This window comes from Phyllostomus hastatus, unplaced genomic scaffold (assembly GCF_019186645.2).
Source record: "Phyllostomus hastatus isolate PE091 unplaced genomic scaffold, TTU_PhHast_1.1 phas_scaffold_755, whole genome shotgun sequence".
Classification (NCBI taxonomy): domain Eukaryota; kingdom Metazoa; phylum Chordata; class Mammalia; order Chiroptera; family Phyllostomidae; genus Phyllostomus; species Phyllostomus hastatus.
Window position 1 is genome coordinate 1,699,228 of NW_025334039.1, and position 15,318 is coordinate 1,714,545.

General features: G+C 50.8%; 1 protein-coding gene across 6 annotated transcripts in view; it reads left to right on the forward strand.

The window, feature by feature from the left end:
• Positions 1–15,318, forward strand: part of LARGE1 (LARGE xylosyl- and glucuronyltransferase 1) — a 455,596-nt gene that overhangs the window by 232,819 nt on the left and 207,459 nt on the right. For all 6 annotated transcript variants that reach the window (XM_045826472.1, XM_045826469.1, XM_045826471.1 and 3 more), the window contains exon 5: positions 6,364–6,487. In XM_045826472.1, coding sequence (XP_045682428.1) covers positions 6,364–6,487 — 124 coding nt within the window. The remainder of the gene's footprint in view (positions 1–6,363; positions 6,488–15,318) is intronic.

The following is a 15,318-nucleotide window of genomic DNA, read 5'->3' on the forward strand; positions in this document are numbered from 1 at the left end:
TGGGTTGCAGGCCATGTCCCCAGTGTGGGCCACGTGAGAGGCAACCACACATTGATGTTTCTCTCTCTCTCTCTTTCTCCCGCCCTTCCCCACTCTAAAAATAAATAAATAAAATCTTAAAAAAAGAAAAGGATAATCCTAACTACAAAAAAAAAGGCTTTTAGGAAATATTACTTATAAAGTTAGAACAACACTTAAAAACAGTAAGATTAAATAAATGGAACATCCTCTTAGAGTAAAGTGTGTTCTCAGTTGGTTTCAAAAGTATATCATAACATAAAAGTATTTTATGATACAAAATAAGTGACAGCATAATTCAAAAACACATGTATAGTCTCACTCTGCTCTGTGAACATGTGTGTTGCGTACATCCAGACACATACATGGTGGGAGTACGGGGGGAGGGGCAGTAAAAGGCTAGCAGAAAAGCAATAAAAAAATGGAATTCTTGCACGCTGTGGTTGGTGGCGGCCTTCTGTTGTCTCTTCACATTTATTTTTGGTCATCTCATTATGCAGCCTCCGTGGTGAAGGAAGAATGGATGAGAAAGAAAAGAATATAAAATGTGTGTGAGCAAAAGCTGATTTCATAGAAAACAGCACAGTACGTGTTTTCGCCACCTGGGTGGAAAGACGGGTAAAGGAGTGTTGGGGGAATGCCTGCAACCCCACTCCCAACCGCAAATACACCGTGAGCTACAGCCGCGCTTCCAGGAAACGGAGCTTTTAGTGAGCAGAGAAAGGAAATATTTATTTAGTAACTTAAGTGTTTACCTCCTGGGCAGGAAGGTTGGCCAGCTTGTAAAAATTTAATATTTGCTTGCTAGGATGATCTACGCACTCTCACACTCCACGGCTGGGCGAGGCTGGGTGCGCCCCTTGCTCTGCATTTCAAGCGGCTGGTTGGTTTTTCTCAGTTTGTTTGAACTTCCCTCGCTCCCCTGAAGAGCATGGAGGATGAAACAGCCTGTTGGTGACCAGTATTGGCCTGTAACCGTCGCATTGCTTATTCAGGCTGAAATTTATTATAGAAGCCATTTCCAGATCGTGAAGGGAAGCATCCAGGGTTTGAATACAACAAAGGAACAGAGCTAGATTATGATGCTGGGCTGGCCATCTCGGAGCTGGGTGGGTGGCCCTAGGCAAGTCACTGTGCTGCTCGCAGCTTTGGCTTGTTCCCCAAGCCATCAGAGAGCCTGTTTTGAATATCAGAAGAGACAATCTAGGTGAAACATCTCTGCATTTGATTTATGTAACACATACAAATGTATCAGGCACTGTTCCGAGTGCTCTTCAGGTATTAATGCATTTTATGCTCCTATGCCTCTTCGAAGTGAATATTGTTATTGTGCTCATTCCACCAACGATAAAACTGAGGATCAAGATGTTAAGTCAAGCCCTGACTGGTGTGGCTCAGTGGGGTGAGTGTCATCCCTCACACTGAAACATCAGAGGTTCGATTCCCAGACAGGGCACATACCTGGGTTGTGGGCCATGTTGCAGGCTAGGGGCATGCTAGAAGCAACCAATTGATGTTTCTCTCACACATCAATGTTTCTCTTCTGCTCTTTCTCCCTCCCCCTGCCCCTCCATACCCTCTCTCTAAAAATAAATCTTAAAAAAAATAAAAAGTTAAGGATGAAGGTCATGCAGAAGGGAAGGGCAGGGCCAGGTCTGAACCCAGTCGACCTAGCTTCAAAGTCTGGGTTCGCAATCAGGAAAAAAAAATGTTACCATTCTGAGTATCTGTTTTTTTTTTAATTATTTCCTTTAGGGAAAGATTGCTATCATTATTGTCTCTAAAATCATCTTCATCCTCCCAGGAATGTATTTTTGGGGTACTGAGTATAAAATAAATGGAGGTTTTAAAATGTTCTAGTAAGAGTTAAGAAAATAGCATGGAATAAAAAAGAAAGTGGTAACTACAGGAGAGGATGAATATGCTAATTAGATTGATTATGGTGATTAGTTCATAATGTATACATATAAAAACATCACCTTAAATGTTTATGATATTTAATGTTCACCTTGTAATATATATAATTTTTATTTCAGTTATATCTCAAGGAAGTTAAAAATAAAAGAGAGAAAATAGCCCTGGCCAGGTGGCTCAGTTGATCAGTGTTGGTCTGTAATTGAAGGGTTGTGGGTTCGATTCCCAGTGAGGGCACATGCCTGGGTTGTGGGATTGATCCCCAGTCTGTGTGCAGGTGTATGCGATCCCTGGTACCCTGTGCTTGTGGTCCAGGCACATGTGGGAGGCAACCAGTCAGTGTTTCTCTCCCTCCAAAATCAATGAAAAAATCCTCAAGTGAGGATAAAAAAAGAGAAAATGTGGACAGGTAATACCTTTAAATAGGTGAGAGAGCTGTACTCTTTGGTCGTGCATGTGTTTATATAAAACTGAAGAGAACTCATTTGTGTAGGTCAGATGCCAAGCATCACATGTTTGTTCTTGACCATTGTATTTGCCTTGCATCCTGACCTGGTCAGTAGATGCCGTTATTCCCACAAATAGATGAGGAAACTGAGGCTTGTAGAGGTCAAATAGCTTGTTCAAGGTCCCTGGTGAGTAAGTGATGTTCCCAGGATTCCAACCTCAGCTCTGCAAACCCTGGAATCCATGCTGATTTTACACTGGGAGGTCTTTTGATTTCCTAGAAAGTGGCGCTGTTCTTCTCCCATGGAGAGCTGTTCTGGCATGATACTGGCTTGTCCTTGAATCATCCCACATTGTCAAGGCCACTTGTCCTTCCTCAAACCAAGAACTCACACTGAAAACGCCTCATCCTGGCTGCTGTGTTTTTCTGCAGCGAGTTCCCTTGCAGAAACGAGTGTAACAGATTCCCTAGGCATTCAAATCACTGTCACTGGCTCTCTCTTTTCTCAAATTGCAATTCCATTCTAAACTTAATAATCAAGGATTATTTTAGCTTGGATGCCCCTGTATTTTTTAATAAAAATAGACCCTGGATGGCCCGGGAGGGGCTGTGGCACGCTCCTGACAAAGTAAGAAAGGCGAAGCGAGGAGCAAGCTGTGTTATCGTCTCTGCCTCTTAGCATTACCGTATTTATTGCATCCCCACCAAGAACAGGGGAGCCTTGCTCATTACAAGCCAAGCCTGCAGGCTCCGCTGAGGACGGGGCATGCACTTGCTATTGTCTTGGATGCAAAAGCATGACCTTGTCACATGTCCACGATGATGTCTGTGTGTTCGAAACCCAGGCAAGCTCTGTGGGACCCAAACTGGTCTGCACGGGCAGAGAAGCCTTTTCTCCTGGGTGTAAAGCCAGTGCTCCCCAAATGCATGTATAACCAGTGACTGGTGTAGAAAACTCTTTTAGATGTTGTACAGATATAAAGTTAGGTAACGCTAAATCAAATTGAGAAAATCCCTTTCTGATTCTTGTGAATGAGCTCTTGTTCTCATTAGGAGATGAAATTCATTTCCGTGCAAATATGTCCTTAATATCTGTCAAACTCGAGCGAATGTCCCTCTGAACAAAAGAACAGGATGGAGACACAGCCCCTGTGGCTGACTTTGGAATTGGCAGGACCCTGTCATTAAAACTAGCTCTTACCTCTTTGAATTAGAAACCCAATGCATGATAAGACTCCAGAGTCACACGTGGAGGCAGAACCATCACCATTGCTGCTGTTAGTCCTGAAATCTGGGGTGTTCTTTCACGTGTGGGCATGATCGGGCTCTCTTTTTGTCCCTGTGAACCGGGTTTACCTTCTGGTCAGAGGCCAACTGGACGGTTACAGGCCTTTCTCACAGGGGCAAAGCACCTACTGGGAGACAGCGCAGCTCCCCGAGGAAGAACCCCACAAACAGCTGAGCGGGGTCCTCAGCCCTCATTCCCTCTCACGCTGAACTCACAGTTCAGACCCTCCCTCCCCCTCACAGGCAGGTGGGTGTTGGGATGGAACTCACACGCCATGAAATCCACTGCATAGAAGTGTACAGTCGGCTGTCTTCAGTGCATCTGCAGTTGAGCAGCCATCGCTGCCGTCTAGCGTTAGACCATTGTCTTCCTCTCATGAAGAAACCCCACCACCCTTTGGCGGTCACCCCCCCATTGCTCCCGCCTCTATCCCCTGGTACCCCTGGTCTGTTTTGTCTTTGGATCTGTTGATTCCGAACATTTCATAGGAGTGGGATCGTGTAACATGTAGTCTTTTGTGGCTGGCTTTTTTCCCTTAGCGTAGTGTTTTCAGGGTTGGTCCATGTTGTCGCATTTATCGGTGCTTCACTCCTTTCTTTGCTCAGTAATGTTCCAGCGCATGGCTGTACCACAGTTTGTTTATCCAGTCACCTACTGGTAGCCATTTGGGTTGTCTCCATTTCTTCTTTTTTTATCCTCACATGAGAATATGTTCATTGACTTTAGAGAGATAGTGGGGGAGGGGAGAGAGAAAGACATCAGTTGGTTGCCTCCATACATACTGCGACCAGGGATCAAATCTGCAACATTTTGGTACACTGGATGATGCTCCAACCAACTGAGCCGCCCGGCCAGGGCCTTTCCACTTCTTGACTCCTGAGTAATGCCACTATGAAGATCTGTATACAAGCGTTTGACATAAGTTTTCATATATTTTTTTAGTATACAACTAGCAGTAGAGTTGCTAAGTAACTCAACAATAGTAATTCTGTGCTTGTGCAAGGGGACAGGAAGGGACAAAATGAGCCCTACGTAATATGCTGGACGTTTTTCTGGGGGCTAGGATACACCAGGGAAGGACAGACCCAAGTCTCTATCCCCCTGGAGCTTAGATTCTTGAGGAGAGACTGGTGTTGAACAAGTATTCCACAAATAGTAACCTGACACATTAGGAGGGTTGTAACTGGGGCTGTCCTGGTTCCAAGGGGTCTGTGGGATATGAAGGTGGGACCATCTGGTTGGCAGTGGATTAACAAGTTGAAGCTCAGGGGAAGCATTCAGGTTTCCATGGAGACTCCAAGAGAAGTGGTCTGGGCAATGATTTCAGGTGCTTTCTGCAAGGCCACGGAGAGGTGCAGTGGACCCCACCTTCCGAGAATGAGACCCGAGCCACTGCCGCTCAGGCTGTGGTTTGTCACTGAGTCCGTGTCCACACGTCGCCAGGGCTTCGCCAGTCACCTGGGCCGGGAGCCCCTGTGTGTCCCCTGATTAAGCATCTTCATAGTCTTCTAATGGGGGAAGCTCGTGAGGCACACTGGACCCTCTGACAATGTGAACACCTAGTGTTGCCCTAAAGATGAGCTAAGTGTCTTTGCTGATTTACTCTACCTCCTGGGAAGATGCTTTCAGTGGACCAGAGGGGCATTGTGGGAGAGATGGCCTCTCTCAAAGCCTGTTCCTCTCACCCCACACTGGTGCATCTTCTCTGTAAGCAGATTAAACCTACCAAATTACAACTTTGATGGGCTGCCAGTTCTGTCCCCCCGGAGCTGTCTGGCTCTCTCTTTCTCTTAGAGAAGGCAAGTCACAGTTCTCAGGAGGTCACGTACTCTGTCCCAGATCACCATTAAGTCTGTCTCTGTCTTTATCTCGACTATTCCTGGCACGTAGTAGGTGCCCATTGAATGCCATTGTCTGAGCCTCCCAAATATCATTCTTTCACAGTCAGGCTGTGAACCTTCCTACCTCTTATCCTTTCCTTACTCTGTTTACATCCTGCAGAATGCCTCCCTCCATCTCTTCCCATGCAAAGGGCCCAGTTACCTGCCATGGCCTGTGGAGACGTCCTATGGTCTCTACCAGGGAGAAGGGGTCTCTTGCGCCCTCGTGGCCCTGTCGCTTCTGCGCTCCCCTTGTAGACCATCCCGCACGTTTGCACAGGTGGTTCACCCTCCGGCTCAAGGGGTGTCCTTCACTTACTATGTCAGTCTGTCCACATGGCTCCGTGGGACGTGCGCCACTCGTTGTGTGTGGCAGCCCAGCGTCATGCCCCACGCGTGTCCTAACGCTGATGCAGCTCCCTGTGTTCTGTCTCCCCGCGTCTCCGCCAGATCGATAGCTGCCCGAGGGCCCCGGGCGCGTTCATCTGTTACGCCGCCTATGTGTTTGCTGCCTGATAGCTCTTTGTTGGATGTTTAATCATTCAACTCATTTTTTTGTGTGTGTGTGTCTATGGATGGAGGAACTAATTGAAATGCTGTATTTGAAAAATGATGCCAAAGCACAGAGAAAAATAACTGTTGCGTAAGTTAATGTCGATGCTCGTCGTTTCAGCTCGCTGGGGCTGCTGTAACAAAATGCCACAGACTGCGTGGCTGGTAAATGACAGAACCGTATTTCCCTCCGGTCCGGAGCCTGGGAAGCCCGAGGCCTCAGCGCTCTCCCTCCTGACCCGGCTTCCTCTCCCTTCCCACAGGCGGAACCCTCTGCACTTCCACCTCATCGCCGACTCCATCGCCGAGCAGATCCTGGCCACGCTCTTCCAGACCTGGATGGTGCCCGCCGTGCGCGTGGACTTCTACAATGCGGATGAGCTCAAGGTATGGGCGGGAGGGAGCGGCGCCTCCTTGGTCTCTGCCGGCTGGAAGCGTCTCTCGACTCTGGTCTAGTGGACCTCAGCAAGGGCCGACATCTCAGCCCCCAGCTGGAAATGCCCAGGGTACCCTTGAGGCTGTTTGCCACCTGAACCTGATTTTATTCTCAAAAGCCTTTGAGTGACCACTTCGTTGGCACAGAGTGTACGTGGGTCTGTGTGGTTCTAGCTGCCAAGGCTTTCGGTAGAGTCTGCAGGCCGTTGGCCTGGTATGTATCTGAAAGAGGCTGATGATATTATCTGGAGAATTCTGTTACCCCATGAGGTCAATGCCGAACTCAGAGTCCAGTGGACCTGGGCTTGAATTCGTGGATTGTCGTTTACTGGCCGTAAGACACCAAGTACATAACCTGTGCATCAGCTGGGTATGTTACCTGACTAGGAGGAAGGGAGTAGACACCAACCTCAACCGGTCATAAGAGGCTTAAATGGGAGGATGCATGTGAAAATGTGTTTTAAAAGACTGCTGAATGCAATATTAAGGATTATGTTGAGCCGCGGGATTTCAACCCAGTGAGACCCCTTTGGTCACGTCATGCCCTTGCATCCAGCCCTTCTGTCGTGCCACTCCGCTGGCCTCAAGGTCGAGCTTCACAGCCTGGCGCAGAAGTCCCACATCTCTGGCTCTGGGCTCTCGCCATTCCTGCAAATTCCCTCCGTTACTCAGCTCCGAGGCACCACCTCTGCCTCCTTGCCTCCCCTCCTGGGTTTGCGCGTCTGCTCATGCCGTCCCTGCCGTCCAACGTGCCCCTCCACGTGCCTTGTCGCCACTCCCGCTCACCCTGCAGAACGCGGGTGCACTGCCACCGCGATTCAGAGCTCTCCCCGATTTCTCCAGGAACGAGGGACACGTTTTCTAGTCACTTATCTGTCTACCACTCTAGTTGCGAACCTTCTTAATGGGGAGAGGGACTGGGGCACCTCTTACCCTTTTCCGCGGTTCTGGTGCACAGCCGGGACCCTGTAATGCTTGTGGATTTAACAGATTGCTGTTATTAGAGGAACACGTAACTTTGCAGAAAGACGCGATGCTCTGTCTCCGATCACCTGGGGAAGGACGAACGCCTAGGCATGAGGCTGATGCTAGCAAATTGCTTGTTCCAAACCTCCTAAAGCCATTATCTTTTCATCTCAGAGCCATAACATTTTAAACAGATCACGGAGACGCCGGCCAGAGTTTCTGATTTTCCCATATTTCAGGCTCTGAGGTTGACGGAGACGTTGAGAATTTAGCATTTGGGGATTGTCGTGGTAATTTCTGCGCCGTTCCGATCTATTCTGAGCTAAAATTGATTAACACTCTTAAAAAGGGAAAAACAAAATTTAGCAAATTGCTGAGCTAATTAAGGTGAAAGCGAGCTGCTCTGTCTCCCCGGGCCTGAGCGCCAACACCGTGGGGAGAAGCAAGGGGAGGGGAGGAGCGGCATTTGGCACAGAAGGATGCTGCTGCCGCCTCCTCCTCCTCCTCCGTTTTCCTTTCTTTTGGCAATCCCGATCCACGTCCCTTACGAGCCTATACTCTCCACCTTTTAAAGAAAACACAAAGCGGCAGGGCAGGGGCGGGTGAGGGGCTCCGAAAGCCCAAGTTGGTGTCCTGGCTGGTCACTGAAGAAATCTGATTTGGGTTCCACGCCCTGGCTCCATCCGCTGTGCAGTGGGTCGGACAGCGCCAGCTGCCAAGGAAGGGACCCAACAAGATGACTCACGTGAAGGCCCAGCAGCGTCCGGACCACAGCAGGTTCTGGAAAGTGGCCCACGCTCTCCTTTACAGCCTCGACAACACAGGATTATGGGGGTCCCAACTGTAGAGCCTATTGTGAGATCCTTGGAGAGTTCGGAGGCTGAAGGAGTAGGGTACCAAGGGCTGTGATCTGCCCGCTCTTGGGGGCCCCGGAACTTCCAGGAGGTGTTGGAAGAAATGGGGGTGGGAGGGGAGGAGATAGGGGTTCTGACTCTCCTGCCCGCTTTAATGCAGTAGACCTGTTCATTATTTCACATACTAGATTTTTATCCATTCACATTGAAGGCTCCATGGCTTTAAAAAAAAAAGGAATTAAAAAATACAATGGGGATGAGTTCTAAAGGATGCCGTCCCCAGTGTCCTGTCCTCTAGCCCGACTTCTGCTATTGCTTATGCCACGCAAGATCCCCAGCACCCATGTTTTATTTTCCTACCAATTACATATCTACCTGCCACAGTCCTGTGTCCCTCGAGATCAGAATCAGGGAAAAATCCAGGAAGGACAATGCGTAGGAAGGCATTTTGTAAAACATAGTTTTTCCATAATTGATAACAGTAGCAATAATGTGTACGTAATGGCTGCTCAACAAACCCCAAACCATGATCTGCCCACTCTCCCCAACCTGAGCCTCTCATGGAGGCTCCTAGCACGACCATCTGTTAGTTGCTAATCCAGAATGCAATGGTTGGTCTTTGATAGGACCCTTGCCCTCACCCTGCATCTATCTAACCATCCCACACCCTCTCTTGTCTCCATCTCCCCTGCCGGCATCCCAGTCTCAACGCTCGTGATCGTGCCCCAGCACAACAGCAGTTTTTGTCCTGAATGAGTCTCTTTCGTTCTACTCTCGGCTCACCTCTCCTCCCCCAAACCTGGTCTCCGTCAGTAGCACGAGCCCACCTTCCCAGAAGCAAGCCCGACCAACGCCAACATCTTCCCTCTGCGTAAAACCTTCCATGGTCCCTAACTGAGTAGCACTTTGCTGCACAGCCGGGCTCCTGCCTCCTTCCAGCTTCCTCTTGCACCACTGGCATCTCTCGGGTCACTGCCTAGATCTTCAGATGTGCTCCGCTCCTCCCCTCCTCCCCGGGCCCTTTGTGCACGTTCTTCTGCCCGTTAACCTCTGCCCCCCAGCCTGCCTTCTCTCCCCCGGAGCTAATAAATCCCGAGTTCTTTTGCTTAAGCTGCCATGTACCGCGCCCCTTGTTTTATTGCACTTCGCAGGCGGTACGTGTTTCACAAATTGAAGGCAAGACCCTCCATCAGCACCGTGATTACAGCTGACCTTCCGTCCCTACTCGCTTTGTGGCGGTGGTCTGGAACTTAACCCGCCGTCCTCTCCGATGTCTGCCCGCCCGGGCTCGGGGAAGCCTTCCCTGCCTTTGTCTTCTCATGGGGGTTCCGCTGTCACTTGTTGTCACAGGATCGAAGATGTTCCTTCAGTAAATGCAGGGCAGGGTGTACTCTTCCATGCCTTTGTGCGGGGAGCTGGTCTGTGTCTGGGCCTCCCCTGGACAGAGAGCCTCAGAAGGGCCGCAGCCTGTCTGCTTCTTCGCATCGCCCTGCACCCTCACGCCTGGGGCGATGCCTGGCGTATGGAAATGTTCGCTAAAAGCATGGCATGCGGTCAACGTGGAGCTGAGCCTCTGAGAGTCTCAAAGTCACTAGGAAGGGGCTGCTTTTTCACGGTCTGGGCTCACCCCATTCCTGAGGCCCCTTGTGCCAGCGACCCTGCGGTGGCATAAATAAGGCAGCTCCATCAACACCACCCCAGGTAGAGCCCCCAGAGCAGCCCTGGGACAGGTGAGTGTCTTTCTGTGACAGGTGCACCAGGAGGGGGACACAAGAAAACCCCAGCGGTTAGCTGACGTTGGCGGAGGTGGAACAGGAGAGGGAGGGACTGGTGCTGTGCTCTTCACCTGCATTCAGGAAGCGGGTCCATCGGTAGCCTCCGCCGAAACACACAGCTGCTTCCCCCGATACGGCCCCTACAAAGCACTTGGTACAGCTGTTGGGAGTGGCATTGCTCAGAAACTCTCCTGTGGGCCCCTTATTCCATCTGTAGTGCTGGAGCATGGACATGTATGAAGGACCGGTGCATGCTTAAAGATGAACCGTAGGAAATTCATGGGGGGAATGGTACGCATCCCTCCGTAATGGCCAATTAGTGTGGGTTTGCAAATAGTGATCTCTCAGCCCACGCGTCTGTGTGGCCTCTGAAATGCTCTCTGGTCGTCTTTGTGTTCGTTCCCAGCTTCTAGTCCTCGCCTATCAGCAGGACTGAGAGCGTCCTTGTGCTGCGAACTCCACTCCAGACACGCAGCTCCTGCCAGCAGAGAGGGAGGAGGACCAGGATGAGCACGGGGCCTATTTTTGTGTCGAGCTTCGTAGATGGCGGCGGCATGCTGTCACTCACGTCTCGCAACAGGCCTGTGGGGTGCAGAGAGAAGTTTTATTACCTCCATCTCGCAGAGGATTTATAGATGGAAGCACAAAGCTGGAGAGTATTTGCCTAAGATCAGGCAGCTAATAAATGCCAGGGCTGATATTTGACTTTTCCCTTTCCCAGTGAAAAGATATGAGCTGTGGGACCGTGCAATTCAGGGGACACGGGTATGGAAAGGAGGGAGATGCAGGCTGCAGCACGGGGCTGGCAGCTGCCTCTGTCGAGTGGCACTTGAACTCAAAATTCCCACTTGCAGTGACTTTGGGGCCCACAGACTGTGGTATAACGACGGCCCTTATTTATGGGAGACTTGGCTGTGTTATATGGGGTTCTCCCAAGGAACGCCCTCAACAAAGAGCTGCTGCTGGAGCAGCTCCTGTCGTCATGCCTGTTAGACAGACAAGGAAACTGGGGGTGAGGGAGGCCGAAGAGCCCAAACCCCACGTGCCTCGAGATTCTGTGGCAGAAGCAGGATGAGTGCCCAGAAACACCACCCTCGACACTCCACGCCCTTTCTCCTGTGTCGTAATTCCTTCTCACGGCCTGTTTTTCAACTAAGACACTGTAATTGTGTCTAGACAAAGGTTCTCTGAGCTCTTGGGGGTGTTCTTTCTCTGGTTGTTTCTGAAGAACAAACGTGTTCAGCATGACCCCTCCATTGAAAGGCCCGCCGGGAGCGGAGCTTCCTGCTGGGGACAAAGGCATCGTACTAACGATGCTGCTGAGTCTGGGACGGCCCCCACACGCCCATCCAAGGATCCTTTGCCCCACGCAACAGTCATCCCTCTGGACCGTTGGCCTTAATCAGCAGAACACGTCGTGCCAGCTTTCTGCTGTGGCGTGACCCCTCCGTGCCCGTCCGCCTCTGATCCTGCCCCCCCATTTGGCCCAGAGAGTCACCCCCGTGCCACCCCCAGGGCGAGGATGATCCCGAGCTCGGGAAGGGGAGCGGCGGAGGCAGGGGCTGCTTCGAGATTCATGCACCTGTCCAGCTGGGCGCCTTCATTCATCTCCTTTTCTCTTGGGCCTGGTGCCCGCTCATTCCCAGCAGCAGGAAGAGGATGAAGTGGAAGTCGGGACTGTGGGCACAGAAACAGGGACTCTGAAAATTGGCTTTCTGCTCAGACTCGGTTGCCTTTGTACTGGTCCCTGCAGAGTCCTGCAGAGGCAGGCGCTTTAGATGACGGCCGTCCCTCGGCACCTCCCCGTCCTTTGGGAGTCAGACTTCTGTCGCACCTCTCGCCAGGGAAGGCGGGGAGACTGCTGCCTGTCCCATCTGTTCCTAGGAAGATGCGCTTTCTGAGTGCCGGGCGTCTCCAGCCAGGCGGGGCTCGTGATGCTATGTGCTCGCAGGTCTCAGGGGTGGAAGGAAGCCCCATACCTGTAGCCCCTTTTGGACAAATGAAACCTAGCAGACTTAAGTCACCTGAAATCTCACATGTGAGTCTTTCCAGCCCCGTCCTCTTCCCTCCCGGAGCTGGGTTCGGGTGTTATGTTACCAGGCCCAGGTTACCCAGTGAGTGGTGCTTCGGTACTGGTCATCGATTGGTCCCGCAACTCCTGACGTGTGCCGAAACTGACGTGTCCCAAACGGCTTTTCCCTGTGAGAAACCATGTGATTAGAAATAATTCGTGAAGGTTCCCCAGAACACTCACATTTTACTGGGCTAATGTTAATGAGGTTGTTTTGTAATACAGAACCTTAAAACTAAACAGACGTGGGTAAAGAAAGCAACTGCACAAAAATAAAATAAAATTTAACTTCCCTTTCCCTGCAGTGAGAGGAGTCCCTGGCATATTGGGATGGTGGCGAGGTGGAGGAGGAGGAGGAGGAGAGGGGTTCATTGTTGGAAGAGGGGTCCTCTTCCGAGACAACTTCAGGCGAGTTCTCAGGGGTTTCTTCTGTTTCCTGCTTCTTGGATTCACTGACCACTTTTGGAGACTCAGATTCAGGGAACGTCACTGAAAACCTAACAAGAGAAACTTGTTTCTGTCTATGTTTCAAAATGCGTCTGAAGTGTGATACTGTTCATTAAACAGGTGCCCATTTCAGCTTGCTAGAGCTTTGTCTGGGCGATCCTTGTTCACAGACTTTTGACCTTTAGCCCGTTCACTGCACATTTCTTTTACCAGTGCAGCCGAGGCTCTCTCCCTCCCCGCCTCCTCGCCTGAAGGAATGTCCTCAGCCACTGTCGGCTGCTGCTCCTTCTGAGGTTCCTGCAGCCCCTCGGGGCTGAGCTCTGCTCCTTGCTCCTCCACTAAGTCTTCCGCATCTCATCACTGACCTCCAGGCTCATGGACCTGCCCAGAGACGCAACATGCTCCACTGCGGGGCTACCGGGATCATCCTCAAAGCCTTCAAAGTTTCTTGGAGTTACAGCTTCAGGCCATACTTCCTTCAAGGCAGAGTTCATGGTCTTGTAAGAGACTTCACGCCAGACCTCATCTAGGAGAGAGACACAGTGGGGAGGACATTAAAATGGTCCTTCCAGAACTCTCTGGGTTGTCGACTGTGTATCTGAGGTTACTTCAGAACGTCTCTGGAAAAGGACCCCTTTGTAGAGAGAGTTTTGAGGTTGGAAATGACCTGCCGGCCCATGGGCTAGAGCAGAGGAGTTGTGTCAGGCAGTAAGAACTTCACGGTGGTGAAACTCAGCTCTTCCAGTGGGTCATCCTCCAAGCCTGGAGCGTTGCCCATAGCTAACAAAGCCCTCAGAGGCGGTTTGTTTTCCTGCAAATATTTCTTCACACTGGTGCCAAAAACTTCATCCATCCACGCTGTAAAGAACTGCCTCTCGTCTCCCAAGCTTTAGTAGTGGCCGTCCACGTCACACTTAACGTGCTTCTCATCACGTTCTTGCTCTTCAAAACGCGCGGGTTTTCACTGTGATGCACTGGTAGAGGCTTGAGCGTTCAGTCCCCACCGGCGTCCCCACTCGACCACAGAGCTAGCCTGTCCTTCATCGGCCCGTGCCCTGGCGACGCCTTGTCCTCTTGCGTGGTGCGGGTTCTGTTAGGCATTTTCTTCCAGAACAAACCAGTCTCGTCGCAGTTAAACACGTATTGGGGGGCAAAACCCTCAGCTTCTGCGTACCCCCTAAACTCGGTGACATCGCTTTCGGCAGCTCCTTGGTCGGTGCCGGCTGCCTCTGCACGCCTCGTGAGCCCACTGGGAGTGCCAGTCCTCTTTCTGAACTCATCGAACCATCCGTGACTGGCTCTGAGCACTTTGCTGCTCTCCCCACTTGCTCCGGGCTTGTCTCTTAACAGACCAGCCTGCGATTGCCTGGCTTTCTTGCAAATGATGTCCGCAGAAATGCTGTCACCTGCTAACTGTTTTTTCATTAATCCAGATGTAGAGCAATTTTTCAACTTCTTCCGATGTCTGTGAACGTTGCTCACTCACAGACTTGACACCTTTGGCAACCCTTGCTGCTTTAATCGCTTCCTTATTTTCTCACTTCCTCAAGGTCATCGCCCTTGGCGTCTGGACGGAAGAGCTTTGGCAGTCACGCCTACCCCACTCCCACACTCAGCCGCGACCTCTTTTTTCTTTTCAATTGTGGTTCCGATTAACTGCCTTGTAGGCTTCGTGGTATCACTCTTAACTGTTTTGCGACCCACGATTAGCACTTAAAATGCACAAGCGTACGAGACAGTGGTGAAAGACATGTGGGGGATCTGCACCGTTCACAGGCTACTGGGAGGCTGCCGCACCGCCTTCTGTTTCACTGTGAGAGAGGGGCGCCAAGTAGCAAGTGCCGAGGGATGAAGCATCTTCTCCTGTGGGGCAGCATCCTGTCTCATACAAGTTTGAGCAAGTGTGACGAGTCCAAGAAAGCGCCGAGTACTGAAACATTTTTTTTCTCATCAAAATGCAACGAGTGCAAGGTTTGATGAAGTCTGAGGACCAAGGTGTGACTGGTTCAAAGGCACCACACTAGGCAGGGGTCGGGCTGCCGGTGCTGTGACCACACACCTCCGGGGCACGAGAGCCGTTGCCGTTAGACTTGGCCTGCAGGGGGGGGACGGAAGACCTGGAGCATGTCTCAGACAGGACATGATCTGCTCTACGACACCCCGCAGAAGAAGTGAGAAGTGGAGTTAGGTATGCATGACCTCTGGACTTGCCTTGGGCAGCTTGTTAATAGGGTGGGAGTAGGAGTAACACACAGAGCTTAACTGTCTTTCAAAACCCTAACCCTAACCCTTCCCTCCTTGTTGGTGAAGGTTAAATGCAGTAAATGAGGTCTTGTCATGGAAAGCACGGTGCCCGGCACATGGTAGGCACTCAACAAATGGTACTTCCTTCCCTCCCCTGCTCCTATATTTGAAGACGGCCGTGATTAACCTCTTAAATCTCTTCTTTCCAAACCCATCATAGCCACACACCTCGTCTTCCCCTTCCATAAAGGGGCAAATGACTGCTGCATTTCGGGTTGTTTTCCTAGAATAGTTTATGGATTCGTGGTCCTGTTCCTTCTCTCCTGTTGGGTCTCATGGTATGCAGGAGGGCCGACTGAGGATAAGTATCTGGTCCAAGTCTCAAAAAAGTCAGCTTTCTCCCATTCTCTTCATTGCTTTACCGGC